The sequence below is a fragment of the Filicampus tigris genome, chromosome 6, assembly GCF_054856515.1.
Source record: "Filicampus tigris isolate MCC_2025a chromosome 6, RoL_Ftig_1.0, whole genome shotgun sequence".
Taxonomy (NCBI): domain Eukaryota; kingdom Metazoa; phylum Chordata; class Actinopteri; order Syngnathiformes; family Syngnathidae; genus Filicampus; species Filicampus tigris.
Window position 1 is genome coordinate 17,297,753 of NC_141222.1, and position 18,295 is coordinate 17,316,047.

The 18,295-nt window shown below is 42.4% G+C and overlaps 1 protein-coding gene across 6 annotated transcripts in view; it reads left to right on the top strand.

The window, feature by feature from the left end:
• znf827 (zinc finger protein 827) overlaps positions 1 to 18,295 on the top strand; it is an 87,536-nt gene that overhangs the window by 45,443 nt on the left and 23,798 nt on the right. For 5 of the 6 annotated variants that reach the window (XR_015087147.1, XM_086033635.1, XM_086033637.1 and 2 more), the window contains exon 5: positions 5,032 to 5,307. Coding sequence is in view for 5 of the 6 variants with exons in the window: in XM_086033635.1 (XP_085889761.1) it covers positions 5,032 to 5,307 (276 nt within the window). In the remaining variant the exon portion in view is untranslated. The remainder of the gene's footprint in view (positions 1 to 5,031; positions 5,308 to 18,295) is intronic. The other variant, XM_086033636.1, reaches the window with a different exon arrangement.

The following is an 18,295-nucleotide window of genomic DNA, read 5'->3' on the forward strand; positions in this document are numbered from 1 at the left end:
GAAAATGGCCAGAAATGTGCAAATTAGTCCTTAAAAAAAAGATGTAAAAAAAAGAATCATGATAAAATCGTAATCGTGATTTTATTTAAAAAAAATCGTGATATGATATTTTTGCCAGATCGCCCACGCCTATTTGAGCCCCAAGTCTGAAAAAGTGGCCACAACGCAAGCCCCTATTTATTGTTTTTCCCCTTGTGGAGACAGCACTTCTTCACCAATTACATGTCAGTTAGTGTAGTGGATGTGTGTTTGTGGCACATGCAGCAGACACATCACCAAACACAAATTACCTCCCATCCCACCGGCCCCGCTTTCATCGAACAAAAAAACAGTGTGCGCCTTATTGGAAGCGGTAAACTTTGCTTCCAACACTGCAGCCCTGCTTACCTTTTTTGCTTTTGACATTAGTCCACCCGTCAGTTGAATGAACCAGAGAAACTCAATGTGGTGGGCGCCATTATGCAAATGAACTGCTCTGATAGGTTACAATCAATTTGTTCCCTCTAAGCTGCGCAATTGCGCACTTCTCTCACCCTCTTAGCGCACACTATGACGCTGGCGGGCACCACGCACGCACACACATTACATTTCTACACTCATTCCTTCATTTCCACCCACGTTTGATCTACAAACAGGACACCACACTATTCCCACTTCCCTTACCATTTCAGTAGTGCTACCGAGGGTGCAAACTCAGTTGTTCTACTATAGTTGGAAGTATACATATATACACTCACTATTGACGAGACGCTGCAGCGCACAGGCGACACGCCGATCGCTCCATTCAGGAGGTCCAAAATATGGGCGTAGTTGTGACCTAAAATAAGGCTCTTTCACGCGTTTCAGAGGTCAGATAACTAGAATTGTTTATATTTTATTAAATGACATGTTTTCCATTATTTATGAGTGGACAATGTGGGACTATATTTATACAGATTATATTGAGACTTAATTATGCTTAAAATGACCTGTGTGCTTAAATAAAAGCAAACTAGAGATGATTTTATTATCTTCAAAAAGAGACCAAAACTATGCCGATACTCCAAATGGTTCAAGTACAGCTTCAAATTTACTTTGGGTGCACTTTTTTAGGTATTCAGGTAAAAATGCCAGGTGGAATTGCAAAGGGTTACAACACCAACATAGTTTAGCCTTTAGTAGGCTAGCTTAGTGCTCATGCTAACACATAATGCATACATCATGTTTTAAAAACTGATATTTGAACACAAACAGTGTAGCAACACTTTTAGACATTAAATATAACAGTACTCAGTCATATATATTCTTTATCATCTGAGAGCGCTGTACAGGACAATGGCCATGAAATATGGAACGCGGTCCAAGGCTTGCAGCTTTAATTTCTCTTCTGTTTTTATCCGAGTGCGTGTATTAGCTAATGTAATTTTTTTGATGTGTGTTTTGTAAAGTGGAGGAGCAAATGTCCTGTCCCTGGTCTGATCCAACATGGCCTGACACGCTTCTAATTAGAGGACGTCCTTCCAGGTGCCGACCAGGTTATACTTAGCCAGCCCGCCGACATCCGACGACGTGACATTTCCAGCTGGTACAGGCTGTGACCCCCGTACCACTGCCCGTGAACTTGAAGCTCGCCATGCCAGCACCCCCCCCCCCCCCCCCGCGCGCCCCGCTGGCTTTTCTCCCTCTTGAATTACATGTAATGGCTTGCCATGGTGTGGCACTGTGGCATTGCACACCATACGGGTGGTTCATAACACCAGCACCTGTCCCCTATTTGCTGAGCCCTCTACCCCGATAGCATGATGGTCATTAATCAGAGGGGCCCCGAGTCGGCGCAGATGGATGAGGCGGGATGAAGGGGTTGGCGGGCCTTTGGCTGTTAAAGATGTTAAGGTGAGATGGTCCAGCTTGTGTGTGTGTGGGGTGGGTGTAGATTTCGGCTGTGACCAGTGGCAAATGGACATTCGTCTGATCATGAGCGATGGTCCTCGAACAGTGCCTCTGTGAGAAAGAGATTGTCTGAGTTAAGGCTGTGCCATATCATACATTCAACCATAACAAAGTGTACTTTTTACTTACATTTCAAGTTGGTTGTCTTTTGAAAATATTGTTTTATCGGACTGTGTAATGAGATGTGGCATGAGATACAAAGCGGACTTCTATTAGAGGTTGCTCCGTGGCTAATTATTAATTATTCATCCAAGGCGGATTAGATGTGGCCCAGTTTCTCTTGAAGACGTCTGTGAAGCGTTGGTGGCGGGGTTGGTGTGACAGCTCTCTCCAGAAGCTCCAGAAGGCTGTGTTTTTCAGAGATTGCCAGATAAGGATGAAAAAGTCGTGATTTATATCACCCTGTACGCAAGTTGCTTGTGGATAGCACTATGGAAGGGGATCACAGACTTGTAGCGGGTCAAAAGTTGAGAGTACAGTCAGCGAAATAAATTATGTGAGTTGGTGATTAGTTGACGTTTCTCAAAATGTGGTTCACGGACTGCTTGTGTTCCCCAAGAAAATCCCAGGTTGTCAGTGAGTTACTTTTTTATAGTCCTAGTAAGTATGAAAATGGATGCGTCCATTTTAAACTGTGTGAATCATTTCTGAAATTCACCATGCGTTCATCTTGCTGCAATGAACATTTTGCAATGTGTTTTTATGACAAACATGTTGATGACGGCGGAGGTATTGCAGGGTATCTGTGTCTAGATCCTTAAAATGTCATAAAATCCATCCATCCATCCATTGTCTTCTGCTTATCTGAGGTCGGGTCGCGGGGGCACCAGCTTAAGCAGGGAAGCCCAGACTTTCCTCTCCCCAGCCACATCGTCCAACTCCTCCTGGGGGATCCCGAGGCGTTCCCAAGCCAGCTGGGCAACATAATCTCTCCAGCATGTCCTGGGTTGTCCTCAGGGCCTCCTCCCAGTGGGACATGCCCAGAACATTTCACAAGGGAGGCGTCCAGGTGGCATCCTGACAAGATGCCTGAACCACCTCATCTGGCTCCTCTCAATGCAGAGGAGCAGCGGCTCGACTCTGAGCCCCTCCCTGATGAACAAGCTTCTCACCTTATCTCTAAGGGAGATCCCTGACACCGGTTTTGACCGGTAAATTGAGAGCTTCGCCTTCCAGCTCAGCTCCCTCTTCACCACGTCGAACCGATACAGGGTCCGTATCACAGCAGACGCTGCACCGATCCGCCTATTGATCTCACGCTCCATCCTACCCTCACTCATGAACAAGGCTCCAAGATACTTGAACCCCTGCACATGGGGCAGGATCTCATCCCCAACCGGGAGAGGTCATTCCACTGGAAACAAATCTGACTTACTGTCAGCAATGCAGACCAAACTCTGACATCGGTGGTACAGGGACCAAACAGCCTGTATTTGGTGGCTTGGTATCCTGTACCCCCGAAGCACCCCCACAGAACTCCCAAGAGACATGGTCGAATGCCTTCTCCAAGTCCACAAAACACATGCAGACTTGTTGGGCAAACTCCCTTGCACCCTCGAGGACCCTGCTGAGGGTGTAGAGCTGGTCCACTGTTCTACGGCCAGGACATAACCACTTTGCTCCTCCTGAAACCGAAACACTCCTCTCCAGCACCCCTGAATAGGCCTTACCATGGAGGAGTGTGATCCCTCTGTAATTGGAACGCACCCGCCGGTCCCCCTTCTTAAATAGGGGAACCACCACCCCGGTCTGCCAATCCAGAGGCACTGTCCCCGATGTCCACGCAGTGTTTTAGAGGCGTGTCAACCATGACAGCCCTGCAACATCCAATGTTTTTAGGAACTCCGGGCAGATCTCATCCACCCCCGGGGCTTTGCCACTGAGGAGCTTTTTAACTACTTCGGTTACTTCAACCCCAGAGATAGGCGAGCCCAACTCGGAGTCTTCAGGCTCTACTTCTTCAATGGAAGGTGTGCCGGTGGAATTGAAGAGGTCTTTGAAGTACTCTCCACACCGACTCACAACGTCCCGAGTCGCGGTCAGCAGCACCCCATCTCCACTGTACACAGTTTTAATGGTGCATTGCTTCCCTCCTCTGAGACGCCGGATGGTGGAACAGAAATTCCTCGAAGCCGTCCGCAAGTCATTTTACATGGCCTCACCGAACTCCTCCCATGCCCGAGTTTTTGCCTCAGCTACCGCCGAAGCTGCATTCCGCTTGGCCAGCCAGTATCTGTCAGCTGCCTCCGGAGTCTCGCAATGTCTTTGCGGCATTGCGGCAATCCCTTATACACAGGTGGTGTATGGCCTCTGTTACAGCTACAATACTACATATCCTGCCTCTGAAGGCTGAAAAGGGCTCGTTCAACTTGGTTCCCTGCATGTGGTGCCATTTCTGCCCGTCCCGTTCTGATCGTATGATCGGAAAGCAGGGATGATTACACTTTCCGCACGTAATGGGGCTTTGTTTTTATTTGTGACTGAATGTGAAGCTTCCTCTCAGAAGCGGTGATAAGCACTACTTCAACAATGTTGCACTGTGTCAAAACTGATTCATTATTGACCATTTAAGATCTTCATTTTGTTACTGTGTAAAATTGAATTTTTGATTGTTTTATTAAGATTGTACTTTATACCAGACAGGATATTGAAATGTGATTTGTTTGCAACTTTACATCGTTATTTTGTGTCTGAACACTGAATGGGGGGGAAAAAATTAAAAACCCCAAGCAAACAAATCAAACAAACATTGCTGTACTAAACGACCATTAGGTTGGGACACATTTATTTAAATGAAAAAAATAAGACTGTGGCTGTGAAGGCTGTAAAAATGTGATTGGGACATCCCTAGTTTGTACACAACAGTGACATGGAAAAAAGGTTGACAAATGTTGACTTTTACAAGTATTGCAAAAGTCAGAGTAGTTCTTAAGCTAGGCTTAATGAAAACGAAATGAAAACTTGGAATTCGCACTTTTCAAACTTAATAAAAAATTACACTCAAATTTAATATTTGGTAAAGCTTGCTTAATGTTTCAAAATGCATGCAGTTTGCATTGCCAGTTTACAAACACAAATCCACCATCTTTTTTTCCCCCACAGCAGCCAACCAGAGGGAAGCATTGAAGTCGCCCTTCCACGTTAAGGAAGAACCCAAAACAGAGGAAGCCTTGAGTCCTAGACCAGCCTCCCAGTGTCAAATCCCACCAAGCTTCCCCGCGACATTCTGCCAAGACGGGATAACCCGGTCCGCGACAGCAGCTTCCGAACGCCCGGGGTCCCTCAAACCAAGGGAAGGGAGCCCCCCGGCTGCGAACAGCTTACTGAGCCAAGACATCAACGTGAAAGTGGCCTCCGAGTTGCTGATCAAGCTTTCTGGTAGGAAAGAACACACGCTTAGGGATCTGTACGTATCAGGTCAGAGTTGCGCTGTGGCTTCCCATCATTTGGTCCTGGAAATTTATTGGTATCATCTTATTAGCAAGATAGCCTTAGGACTGTTACTCTATGGACTGCCATCATACTATTAAAAATATTCTGAGAAAATCCCGATGATGAGATAACCTTTCACTCGCTCTTAATTTTGCCATCTCTGCATTTAGGTAGCAAACTAATTAGCAGAGCTGGTTATCGCCTAACCGTTACAAAGTTCCATCTGCATATTTAGCCGACCCACGTGGTTGCAGTCGGTCCGAGTCAGCCAAATGGCGTGGAGAATGGACTTAACCTGTACCGTGTCACATGCGAGTGCCGCACTCCTAGAAGACAGCCCAAAAAAGACAAATAAAACAGTGTTGTGTACCTTTCGGTCCCACAGCAATGACATGTGCCCCAATTGTTTTTATTTCGCCAATCACCACGCTGTTTTTCTTTATTTACCGGCATATCTGCTTGTGTGGCGCTGATTGGCTGTCGTCAACAAGGGGCGGCTAAACATGCAGATGGGAGCTTTGTGACGGTTAGGCTATGCCCAGCTCTGCGAATTAAGTCAGAGTTATGTTTATCCCTACAAAAGTCAAAATACAGTAGAGGGGGTCCTAGGTTTACATTGTTCTCGACAATCATGGTTTCAAAAAAGGCGCAATGAACTTTGCGGCATAAGAATACTTGGTCAGTCCGCACAAGAAATAGCAGCTTGACCAGTGGCCGCCATCTTTGTAGAACTTTCTAAAAAACATGAAATGAGCACTTCAAACACCTCGAAAATCCTTCATAACAAATTAGGTCAGGGACAAAAATGGAATACTAAAGAATGTCACCCACTGCTCTTTTCACCAATAACGTTCCATTTGCGCTATTTAAGTTAATTTTTAGAGCCTTCTTGAAATGTCATAGAAATAATGTTGTGTCAACTCGGATAATTTTATCCCCTTCGAATTTGGGCCGCTATTTTTAACTGATACTTGTCAGCCAATCCAAGAAAAGAGTGGAGGAGATACTGTATATCGAGGTGTAATGAAGTTAGCAAATTTTATTCTATTTTGATGGGAAGTTTTGACCAAATTTTCTATAGGTGTTATAACTAGGGCTGTCAAATGATTAAAAATTTGAATCGAGTTAATCACAGTTTAAAAAATTATTGATCGTAATTAATCGCAATTCGAACTATCCATCTATCTCCAAAATATGCCATTATTTTTCTGTTAATTTTTGTTGGAATGGAAAGATAAAAAAGACACAAGACTGATATATATACATTCAACATACTGTTCATTGTAATGTATTTTTTTATTACCAGCACGGTAATCAGCACGTCATGTGTTTCTCCTTTAAACTGACTTTATTCACACAAAACAAGACAGCCCTCCTCTCTATTCATCCTCAGTGGCTGAGGCAAACCAATTTATTTACATTTCTGAGATTTAAAGCTGCCCTCTTCTTTCGTAATGCTTCTTTATACTCCCGTGGGCGACACGCGTCCGCTCTGCTCCTCACTGTGCACCTCTGAGTGGGATTATGCATTGGTGGTCATTCTGCGCATGCGTTAAATGCGTCAAATATTTTGACGCGATCAATTACAAAATTTAATTGCCGCCCGATAACGCGCTAAATTTGACAGCACTAGTTATAACCAAAAAAGACAAGCCCCCCCCCCACTTATTTTATTTTCCCTCCAGAACCTGTCATTTGATCTTCCAAAAATCCTAAATATTGATGTGTTGTACTGAAGTTGGAGTGGCTGTTCCGGCCAGACTCAACATTTTGACACTGTTATTTTTGTCAACGCTTCACAAGTTACAACAAAAAGGCAGATTGAGTTACTGTGAGCCAAAAATTTGAGTTCCAAACAAGCTTCAGATCAGCTTTCGCTCAAGTCAAGGTAGAAAAAAAACTTGCTGATTCTCTTTCAGACTTTTATTGAACGGGTTAAACAGTCAAAACACACAGATACAGTAAAAAATGAAAACACTCGCAAGCAGCATGGTGCCGAAGCTCACACTGCACTATATGGTTAACGGCCATCCTGACTGGCTCAGTCTATTATGTTTTTATATTTGTTTTTATATTTTACAATACTGTACTATTAAAAACATGTAACAACATTAGTTTTTTCCATAGAAATACTGCATGAGTAAAAATTCAGTCATAAAACCTGCAAGTAAATTGTGGTTGCTTTGCCATTTTAGGAATGTAAGTCAGTGGAACACCCTTAATTTCTCATTACTATAGACTACTGGAAGTGCAGTCTGTAGCTCATACCTTCAAGCATAATAATAAAAGAAATCCAGTGCTTAGCAATGTTAAACGATTAAAATCCTCCTTGACCCACACACCAACCTACAGCCAGTAGTTTCTGTGTAAATCAGCTCACAACAACAACATGACCTCCCTGGTGAGGTGTCTCTTAAACGGTTGCATTTACTGAGAGAATTCTTACAGACGCTTCCAGGTCACGCACTGTTATTGATATTTTTGCTGTGGTGTTTTGCGGGTTCGGCCAAACAGTAAGTTCGATTATATATATATATATATATATATATATATATATATATATATATATATATATATATATATATATATATATATATATATATATATATATAATTTTTTTTTAATGAAAAGCATTTTTTTTTTTCAATGAAGATCATTTCAAACTAATCAAGAAGACACTCTATATATTATTAACGTGATAAATGACAATTCTAGCTGCAAATGTCTGTTTTTTTGTGCAATATCAACATAGGTGTATAGAGGCCCATTTCCAGCAACTATCATGCCAGTGTTCTAAAGGTACAAGGTGTTTGCCCATTGCGTCAGAAGGCTCAAGGATATTAGAAAACCCTTGTGCACCTTTGGTGATCTCAAACAACAAGGCTATGGATTGAATCACACTGGAGGGTACTGGAAAAATTGGAAAATTGATCTTGAAAGTCCTTAAAAAGTGCTTGAATTTAGTCATGGAAAAGGTGTACAACCCCTGGAAAAAAACCTTAATTGCAAGTGCTTTAATTTATTCTACTGTTTTCTTAAGTGAGACCAACAATTAGATAATGCGATGCTCGTTTTAACGCAACCAAGACTTTCCTCCCGGTTACGTGGTGATTTTGCCTCTGGACACTGGTGCGTCATTGCCAAATCACTCCGCCGCTGCTTGTTTTAGTCCAGAATGAGCTGTGAATGCCAGGTCTAGTTGGAGTGTGTTTGACCACTGCTGCAGAGTGACTCTCAGGCAATTTAAAAATGTCAACTGTGTGCCAACAAGGCTAAGTTCAGCGTTGAATTGATATTTGGAAAACATCTAAATAAAATACAAACGTTCTGGGTGGCATGTTTATAATGAACTCAGTAATAACTGTTGGAAGTAGACATCCTCCCATTTCACTGCTGTGGATTTGGTGTTTCCTTTGACTGCATTGTAGCTTGCACCACCACTTTATAAGTACCAAACCAGTGTGTTTCTACTAGGAGTATAACAAAAAACGATTTGAATTGGAAACTCAGGATGCACGTTGATCGCAAGGATAGCGTGGATGAAGAAATGTTGCTGGCGGTTCACTGGTCAGCAAAGAGTTGTCACTTAGGGATTGATTGAGGAATGGGAGAATCTCTCTAATTGTTCTGAGCTCCTCATTCTATGCCAGCATCATATTCAGCAGAACAAGGCTGCCCGGAAGCGTTCCTATAGCCTTCCTTTGTTCGGACAACACAATTGTCAACAAGGCGGTAGTTACAGAGTCGTCATAAGGCCTGGGAATCCTGCAATGCAAAAACAAGGGTGATTCAACACCTGACACTAACTTCACCTGCCATATTGTGTTGACACAATCCTGGTAATCTAGTGAAGGACTGTTTATCATGGGGGCTACATTTCAGACCCACTATGATATATGTAAATGCTGACTTAAAACTGAGTGACTGTAAAAAATAAATAACAAAAATCTGCAGCATAGGTGTGGAAGTGAAAGATGAACTCTGTCTCATTTCAGTGATGCTGAGTTGTTGTGTGAAAGGACCCTCGGTGATGGCTTGTTGTGTTCTGTGTGAAAGGCAAAGGCAGATCAATGCTTTTGTTAAGGCTCTGCTGCGGCAATTTTGCGGTTCAACCATCTTGGCTATTTGTGTAGAAAGCACATCTACCATACAGCTTCCACCTATTGTGTATGTATCTGAAACTTTCATGTCATTTTTATCTCCTTACACTGTTTTTCTGTGGCGCTGCCTGGTTGACCCAGGTTAGGCAAAAGATGGCGAAATGTTCATCCGATGCTCGCTCACGCTCTGTCCTCTGAGTGCAGTGCCTGTGGTTGCCATGGCAACGGGCGGTTGCGGTACGGTAGATGGAGAGGATTGTGTAGAGTGACAGCCTTGACAAGAGTCTGGACCCTGGAGTGACCCCGGGGTGGGGGGAGGAGGAGGGGTGAGGATGAGGAGAAGGGGGCCAGGGAAAGGTCAGCGCGTTCACAGTCACATGTGATTACAGTCATGAGGTTCAAGGGCGTCCGCACAATCACCTCCTCTCTATGTCCACTGCAGAAGGGTCAGCGGCAGAGCAGCCGTAACGCAATAAGGATGCATAATACGCAAATCGCATTGAGGGCGGGGAGGGGAAGTCAGAGCGGGGTTAGTCTTAGCCAGAACATCCTAATGTCTCTTACTGTAGTTGTCTGCAGGAAATCAATGCAAGCCCATGTTGTCACATTACAGTGAATTGCTGTTTCTCACTGGATTACGTTCCAGACTCACCCAAAATAGGTGAAACGCTGCAATACTCATTGTAAAAGTACAATAAATATGCTTTAAACACATTTAAACCTAAAGCTCACTTTTTAAAGTATTCTTTAGTAAACGTTTTCTGTTTAAAGCAGCACTGGGCAAGAATTCGACCTTAATGAACATTTTTCACAACTCTTTTTATGAAACATTGACTTACAAGTAGTTGAATGGGACTTTTGTTATGCCCTGGGGGGTCTCTTTTTACTGGGACTAAGCAATTTTGATGAGGATGGGAGCAACCCTGGCACACAAAAAAAACCAAATGTCCTGAATTGCCCTGAAAATATCAGATCACAATTTTTTAAAAATAAAATCACGATCACGATTTTATCACAATTCGTTTTTTACCATGGGTTTTTTAATACATACGTGAACACGTTAAACCGCTTAACGATCTAAGATCGTCATATCGCCCACCCCTACTTACGTACGGACTATTGCTGGTGTCATGGCAAAACAAAAAAGCCCCAAATAAAACTAAAAAACAAAATCATTGTTTAAACAAAATTAGATTAATTACCTCATCGCTATTCATCTTTCAGACAGCCACTGGAAATAGAAATGTAATTTAGTCCAACTTGCAGGCAAGCGAGAGCTCAGGATTTCACGAAACTACGCGCTGGCGCACACGGGAAATGTGGTTGACTTTTGTCAAAACACTACCGCTTTTGTCCACATGGCGCTGCCATAATCAACAAAAACTGAAATGTGACACAGTGTTGCTTTAACATCACGAAATGAAGACTCTCTTGCTCATGAAGTTTACCAAATTCCAAAGCAAAGCGTGCTTGCTTCAAAATCGGCACAAAAGATGAACTGCGATATACTGGGGGTTCACTTTACAGGATATAAACCCAACCCATGTTGTCATCATTACTGCACATTGTGTGGTAACATGAATTGCATCATCCTGTTTTTAACTAGGTCAACACCCCCCCCACCCCCCAACAAAAAAAAAAAACCTCACATCTCCCTACCCTCCAATTCATTGCTCCTCACTTTCTTATCAAACATTGGATGGCCATGCAACCTCCCACATCTGTTTAAAAAAATAAGAATAAAAACAAAACAAAAAAACAGGCTGCCAGTGTCTGGGGGCTAATCACGCTGAGCTAAATAGTCCCCAGCACCAACGGCTAAATGCTCACCAGCAGATGGGCCCTGGTGTTTGCGGGGTAAAGTGGGGGATGGGTGACCGATGTACGAGGGTGCCCTAACAGAGAGGCATCAATGCGGGTAACAGCCGTGACGCCCACTCGCAAGCTCGCTGTCGCTGCCATAGGTGTGAAATCACACGTTGTGCTCGCTTTGCCGTTTAGGAACAGGACCCACTGTCTTTCGAGGATATTTCGTTGGCGCTCGTTAGTGGGCAAATTAAAAGCCAGTCTGACCAATGAGGACCTTGCAGTTTGAGTACAAATGACCTGCCTGCACATTCAGCTGACACATAAAAAACTTTAATTGACTACTGTTGGCTATTCAATTATGATTCAGTACTCATAGTGCAGTGAGCCCCCGGGATATGGACTGAGCCCCTTCTGAAAATTCACAGGTAACTGACGCGCACACAAAAAGGTTTGTAATTGCCTACCCCAAGTTCAAAGCATAGTTGCGTAGCACCAAGATGCCACCAGGTGGTATCGAAATAATATAGCATGGCCTTGGACTGAGCCAGACGAAACAACGAATAACAGAGAGAGAAAAAAAAAAAAGTATATATACATATATCCATCCATCCATTGTCGATACCGCTTATCCTCACAAGGATCGCGGGGCATGCTGGAGCCTATCCCAGCTGTCTTCGGGCAGTAGGCCGGGGACACCCTGAATTGGTTGCCAGCCAATCGCAGGGCACACAAAGACAAACATCCGCACTCACAATCACACCTAGGGGCAATTTAGAGAGTCCAATCAACTTACCATGCATGTTTTTGGAATGTGGGAGGAAACCGGAGTACCTGGAGTAAACCCACGCAGGCACAGGGAGAACATGCAAACTCCACACACACAGGGAGGCCGGGGCTGGGATCGAACCCACGACCTCTGAACTGTGAGGCGAACGTGCTAACCAGTATAGTATCGAAGTCAACATTTTGGTATCGCTAAATGGACACTAAAAGAAAGCCATTAGAACAGCCTTTGAATCTAAATATACTTTCTATTTGATTATTTCATATTAATTCCAAAATATTAATTAAGTAAATATTTGTTACAAGCTTAATAGAAAATAGTAGAAGTAGAAAAATATGATTAATTGCGATTAATTACAGAAAGGTGTTTAAGTAAATATTTGTTACAAGCTTAATAGAAAATAGTAGAAGTAGAAAAATATGATTAATTGCGATTAATTACAGAAAGGTGTGTGATATACTTTGTATATCTATAGATAGATAGAGCTATCTATCACTCTATATATATACACACACACATACACGTTTTAGGGGTGTTCATCTCTCCAATAAAAGACGATTCAATGCGTATCTCGATATATACAGTATATTTGAAATTGGAATGATTCGCTTCAATTGGATGCACTCACATCTTTTTAATCACAGCCAATTCAAATCGGTTTTCCTTATACCCCAAATAAAAAAGTAACTCACACACACACACTGAGCACAAACATACCACACATGCACGCTCACTACGCAACGCAATGTAATCATCCGGCCATGTCAATTGACAACAATGGCGTAATCTGGCATCATGTAAAAGCTGTGCTTGGCTTTGGGAGTCTGTCCTCACCGTGCCCCCTTCGGTGTGTGGCCGCTCACTGACCCCCCCCCCACTCCGCTTCTCAACCTTAGTGTACTTCTTCCTGTGTCCGTGTTTATCACCGCTGCTGCCTCCCTTTTTTCTAAGTTTTTTTTTTTTCCTTTGTCGTTGCTTCGACCTTATTTGGTGACTTATGTTTATGGTCGTTTGTCGGCGTCGGGTGCAAGCCAGAGCGATCTGGTTAGCTGGGGATCAATGGTAGCTGCAGCAGATGTGTGTGAAGTCTGCAGGCTCCCACATGACACGCCGTCTCCACACTGCAGCCCTTTGAAGCAGCGTGAACTCTTCACCCCCTGTCTGAGGAGCAGGTTGGAGAGAGTGGAGGAAGGAGATGTGCTTGTGGGGGAGGGAGGGATGCGGAATAACTGAGCAAGGACAGGGGTAGACTCGGATGTACCAAGTAGGGAGGAGGTTGTCACTTTGAATCGAGCCGTCTCCTCTCTCCCCTACACTACCCCCAGGTGTTCTTTTTCTGGCACCGTTTGACAATGTTTCCCCTCTCTTTAGCCTTCCGTCTACTCCTACGCCGACGCTGTGGCCAGGTTTTCATTCCCACTAGTCAAAGTGAGCCAGTGCGTTTTTGGTTATTAATGCCGTGACTTTATTTACCCGCGGTGTGCGTGCGCTCTATCTACACTTGACTAAATTGTTGTTGACATGGGAAGTCAAGAGTTTATCGCTTTAAAACACAACAACCTCAGGCGCTTTCTGACTTAGTGTTAGCCGAAATAATGGTTGTTTGTTTAATTTATTCGTAATATATGTGTAATACATTGCATGGAGCCAGTGAGGCTCAATTTTTAAGACGCGTTACCACCTACAGTTCTACAAACCTTTCAGTCTCGATACTTCCTGAAAGCACAGCAGACTTTGCCCTCAACCAAACCAAACCATATCGATTGGTGGAAACTAGGTCACAACTGATTAATCGGCCGGTTGTTTTAATTGGCCAAAATTAGCTCTTTTAAAATATTTGTTTCTACACTTTCATATATTACAATAGACATACAATATAAGACTATATAAAATGACAGTCAAACATACCCTCGCGACTAAAAAAAATCTGCAAAAAAAGCCTATTTTTTGCTCTGTTATAAATTTAAACAAATACCAAAGGACAAAGTATTGTTAAACAGTCAACTGCTCTGTCTGCAATTCATTTATTTATTGTTCTAAGCGTTAAGGGACCAAAAGGAAGTTATTTTATTCGATATACAGTTTATTAAGTTAATCGGTTATCGGAATTTTATTCTGTTAAATATCGGAATCAGCATTGGCTTCAAGGGAGGGCAATCTGGACCTTTCTCTGCATCATCTTGCGAAATGTATTATCCTGCTTTCTACCGCGTCAACCACACAAGAGGCCTCGCCATCCTGTCGGATCACTACCAGAATCTTCCATCATGCTGCTGTTTGCTGTCAAGCCGGCCCGCTATCATCCAGTGGCCAATGCTAACTACTCCTACGCTAATATTGGCACTTAGAAGGAGAAGGATGTTTTAGCAGTATCTCGTGGCATTACAGAAAACATTCCAGGGAATTGCTGTTGGGTTCCTCAGAAAATAAAATACAAATTAGTGCATTGAACCGCGAATAGGTGGGGGTTCACTGTAATATGCGTGCCGAACCTGTATTTGGGGATGTCGTCTTTGTCTTAAACGAAACAATCTTCCAAATACCCTTCGTGTACTGGTTATAGTACTGTTAGCAATATCACTCTTTTGAACAGTGGATGGTGAGTTTTAAAACTCGCCATACAGTATGTAAGTAATGTGACTCAACCAAACAGATTTGTACCAGGCTACGTAATGGATCCGTTCACTGCAGAAACAATTAGAAGCGCTATAATATGCATGCAGACTACGCAATTGCCTTCAATCTGTTTTCAGTTAAAAGCAATAGTTCAGTAAACTGAATCTTTCTTGCTGCTTCACACATTAAGGCTTCTTTATACTCCCGCGGGCGACGTCCACGAGCATGTCACTGTGGCAATGTCGCCCAATTTCCCTTTTTACTTGCGCGTAACCCACACGCGTTGTTTTGAAAATATGTTGCAGTTCACTCCAAGTCGGGCGCTGTCAATACGCTACGCCTGATACTGACGAGGATACAGCAGGGTGGAATTTCCTCAAGCCTTTTATGGCCAATTCCGGTCTGCGTTTTTACTGCCGAGCAACGATCAACACGATAGCGACAACAATGGATATCGTGCCTGCTACAACAAAAGGGACATAGATGACTAGACGATGCATTTAATTGTATGGCGAAATCAATCAGGAAGGTGGTGGCGAATGTGGTACGTGCGTGTGTAGGCTTCTTGACACACACGTGACATAATACCCACGCCTCTGCCAAACTACTTTGCTTCGCAGCAGCAACAAGCTGCGTGGTGGCTCCTCTTCTCTGCAGTGACAAATAAATTTCCCTCAAAGAACTGAGCCAGGGAAAAATATAGGGCATCACAACATGTGACATAACGGACCAATCACGAGAGAGAATGCGCGCGGCGTTGTATACGCGGCAACAATTCCTTCCGGGTGCATGTGTCGCAGACATGTCGCCAACACACCGCGCTGCACTACGTCGGTCACGTGATGTAATGCGGCAATTGTTGCGCACCACTCAAGAGTTCACCGGCAGAATTATTAGCGTATTTTTTCCTTTTCAATATTTAATCAGCAACAAGCCACCTTCACGCTAGAAAATGCTTTGACTCGTTTACAGGTTAAACCACTGAGAAAGCATCAAGTGGCTTCAATATCAAGGATGCCAAATTGACAGATATTGTGTCGCATTAATTAAACTCATTTTTATGCAAGAGATGTTTAGTGGGACCCGACGGGCGCACTTTTCCTGCTTTTTAAAAGCTTTATAACGTGCAGTTAGTTTTGAAATTCTCGGACGACTTGCAATATTTTACAGCACGCTCGCTAAAAATATTCAAACACTTTTTTGGGGGAAAAAAGGGATGGAAAAGTGATGTTTTACAGCTCTTTAACAGCTGTGTGTTCTGTAAAAGCAACGGCAAGTCTCTCACTTGAACTAACTAACCAAATTAAAAAAAAACACTTCTACATACAGTTACAGGGACTTCTAGTAGGCTACCTCATACATGTACAGTAGTCCCTGGAACAAACAAATTGCCTTAATGTTCGTGGGCCTCCCAAAAGTAATAAAAGTGTCTTGTTTGGCCCCAGAAGTAAATGTTTACAACTGTTCCCGCCTGTCTGGAAAGATGACGTAAAAAGCCAAAGAAAACGCACTCAAATACTAAAACTTTCATTTGCAAATGCGTGAAGTCTTAGTTCTTGATACTTGTAGGTCCAGGAGCAAAAATAATCCCCCAAATATTTCTAGATATCTAAAAATTACTTCTTTCGGCCCTAAATTTAGACATTACTGCCCAGAAATTACCACCCATGGACCTGGAAAAATCACACACAGAAACAAAGAAAAAACGGAAAACTTTTAAGTTCTTGATAATTGTACTTCAGACAACAAAAGTGTTAACAGACCTCTCAAAAGTATTAACCCTTCCAGCAGTGTCTTCTTTTGGCCCCGAAACATTGCCCTGTGAATAATTCCCACAGATCTCGGGGGAAAAAACACAGACAAAAACTCAACCCAAACCCAAATTTGTGGAGTCAGTCCTTTAGGTTCTCACTGAGTTGAAGTCTTGGTTTTATTTGACTTTTGGGGGCATATTTTTCCAAATTGTTCCACTTTTGGGTTTGGGTAGTTCCGTTGTATTCTGAAGCAGGGTGAAGGCGTAAGTGTACTTCTTTTTATGGCAACGGAACATTAGGTCAAGAAAAAGTATCATCGGCGTGGGAGTGAGGCCATAATTTCCCTTTTTATGTGGTGACAAGTGGACTTTGGATAGGGGATACGGGTGTTCTCCATCAGATACCTCCCACCCTCGCCGTGCCATCTCCGGGTAACGCTGGTAAACATGTTTGTGTCAGCGAGGCGTGGGAGTTCAAGTTCATAGCCATGACATTTAGCGCGTGGTTTTTCCCTAGTTGTTAAGCGACGGATGCTCACGCGTCCCCTGGTTGACCCCCTTATACCTCCTAAAGCCTGCCAAACAAGCACCGTCCCCAACCCCCACCACCACCACTACCTCTCCTAGACCAACACGACCTCCTGATTAAGGGATTAGAGGGGTTTGATGGTTGTCTGTGTGCCCGCTCTTTGTCCTGCCCTCCAATCAAACTGACACCTGGACTTTTATTAACTCCCCCAAGGGGTTCCTCTGCCTTTGTTTGTGCGGTACGAGCATAAAATGCATTTTTGGTTTTGTGTTAATGACTTGGTTTATAGCTTTGTTATGATCTAAGGGCAGATTGATTAACTTTGGATCATGGGTCATTTCAGTTTCCCAGAATTTTAAAAGATTATATGATCATTTATAAGGGAGACTAAAATAATTTCTGGCTCATAGACATTCAGAAATTTTGATGTCACTACGGACCACGAAAACCTACAAATAAGTGGTAGAAAATATATTTTTTTGAAATTCCAGTTGTTTAAAAAAAAATTCATTCAGATTGAATTGGAATATATGGAGATTTAGATTTTAATTTAAAAAAATCCAAATAAATTTGGGATCACAGATGTGGTTGAGAGAGTTTGCAGAAATATATCACATTTGACCAGGAATTTAACAAGTCTAAAAAAATCTAAAAATGCAAAGATCAATAAAACAATAAACAGCTAAAGAACAGTGTTGAATCCCAGAATTCATATCACTGCAGAAATTAGGCGAGGTGGGGGGGGAAAACGCCCTTAAAAATTTGTTTATTTAAAGAATTTTGAAATAAAAAAAATTACAATTTACATTCAAATTATTAGAAATGCATGACTATTTATAAGGACGAACAAATATGGACTGGAAATGTACAAAATATTTTTGTAACGTAGCCATAACTCAAAATAACAGATTGAGTTAAAGTATGTCACTGCAGATCATAAAACTTGCACAATTCAATGGTTGATAAGCATTTTGAGAATTCACACAATTCATAAATCTTCCTTTAAGTTTCAATGACATCGATGTGAATTTTTAAGAATAGATATAAATGAAATTGACTTTAACTTAATTGTTTTGGAATCATGGATGAGGAGATTTTGTTAAACTATATATATATATGTATGTATGTATGTATGTATGTATGTATGTATGTATGTATGTACATATATGTATGTATATATATATATTTTTTTTAATTATTTTTTTGGTTTCAAATTCATGAGAATGACCTGTGTAAAATGTAGATGGAAATGTCCTTCAGTCAACAAACACTCTCTGTTTTAATAGTACGAATACTAATAAATGATAGTCATCAGACACTTTGCAATTGCAATAGCATTTTGG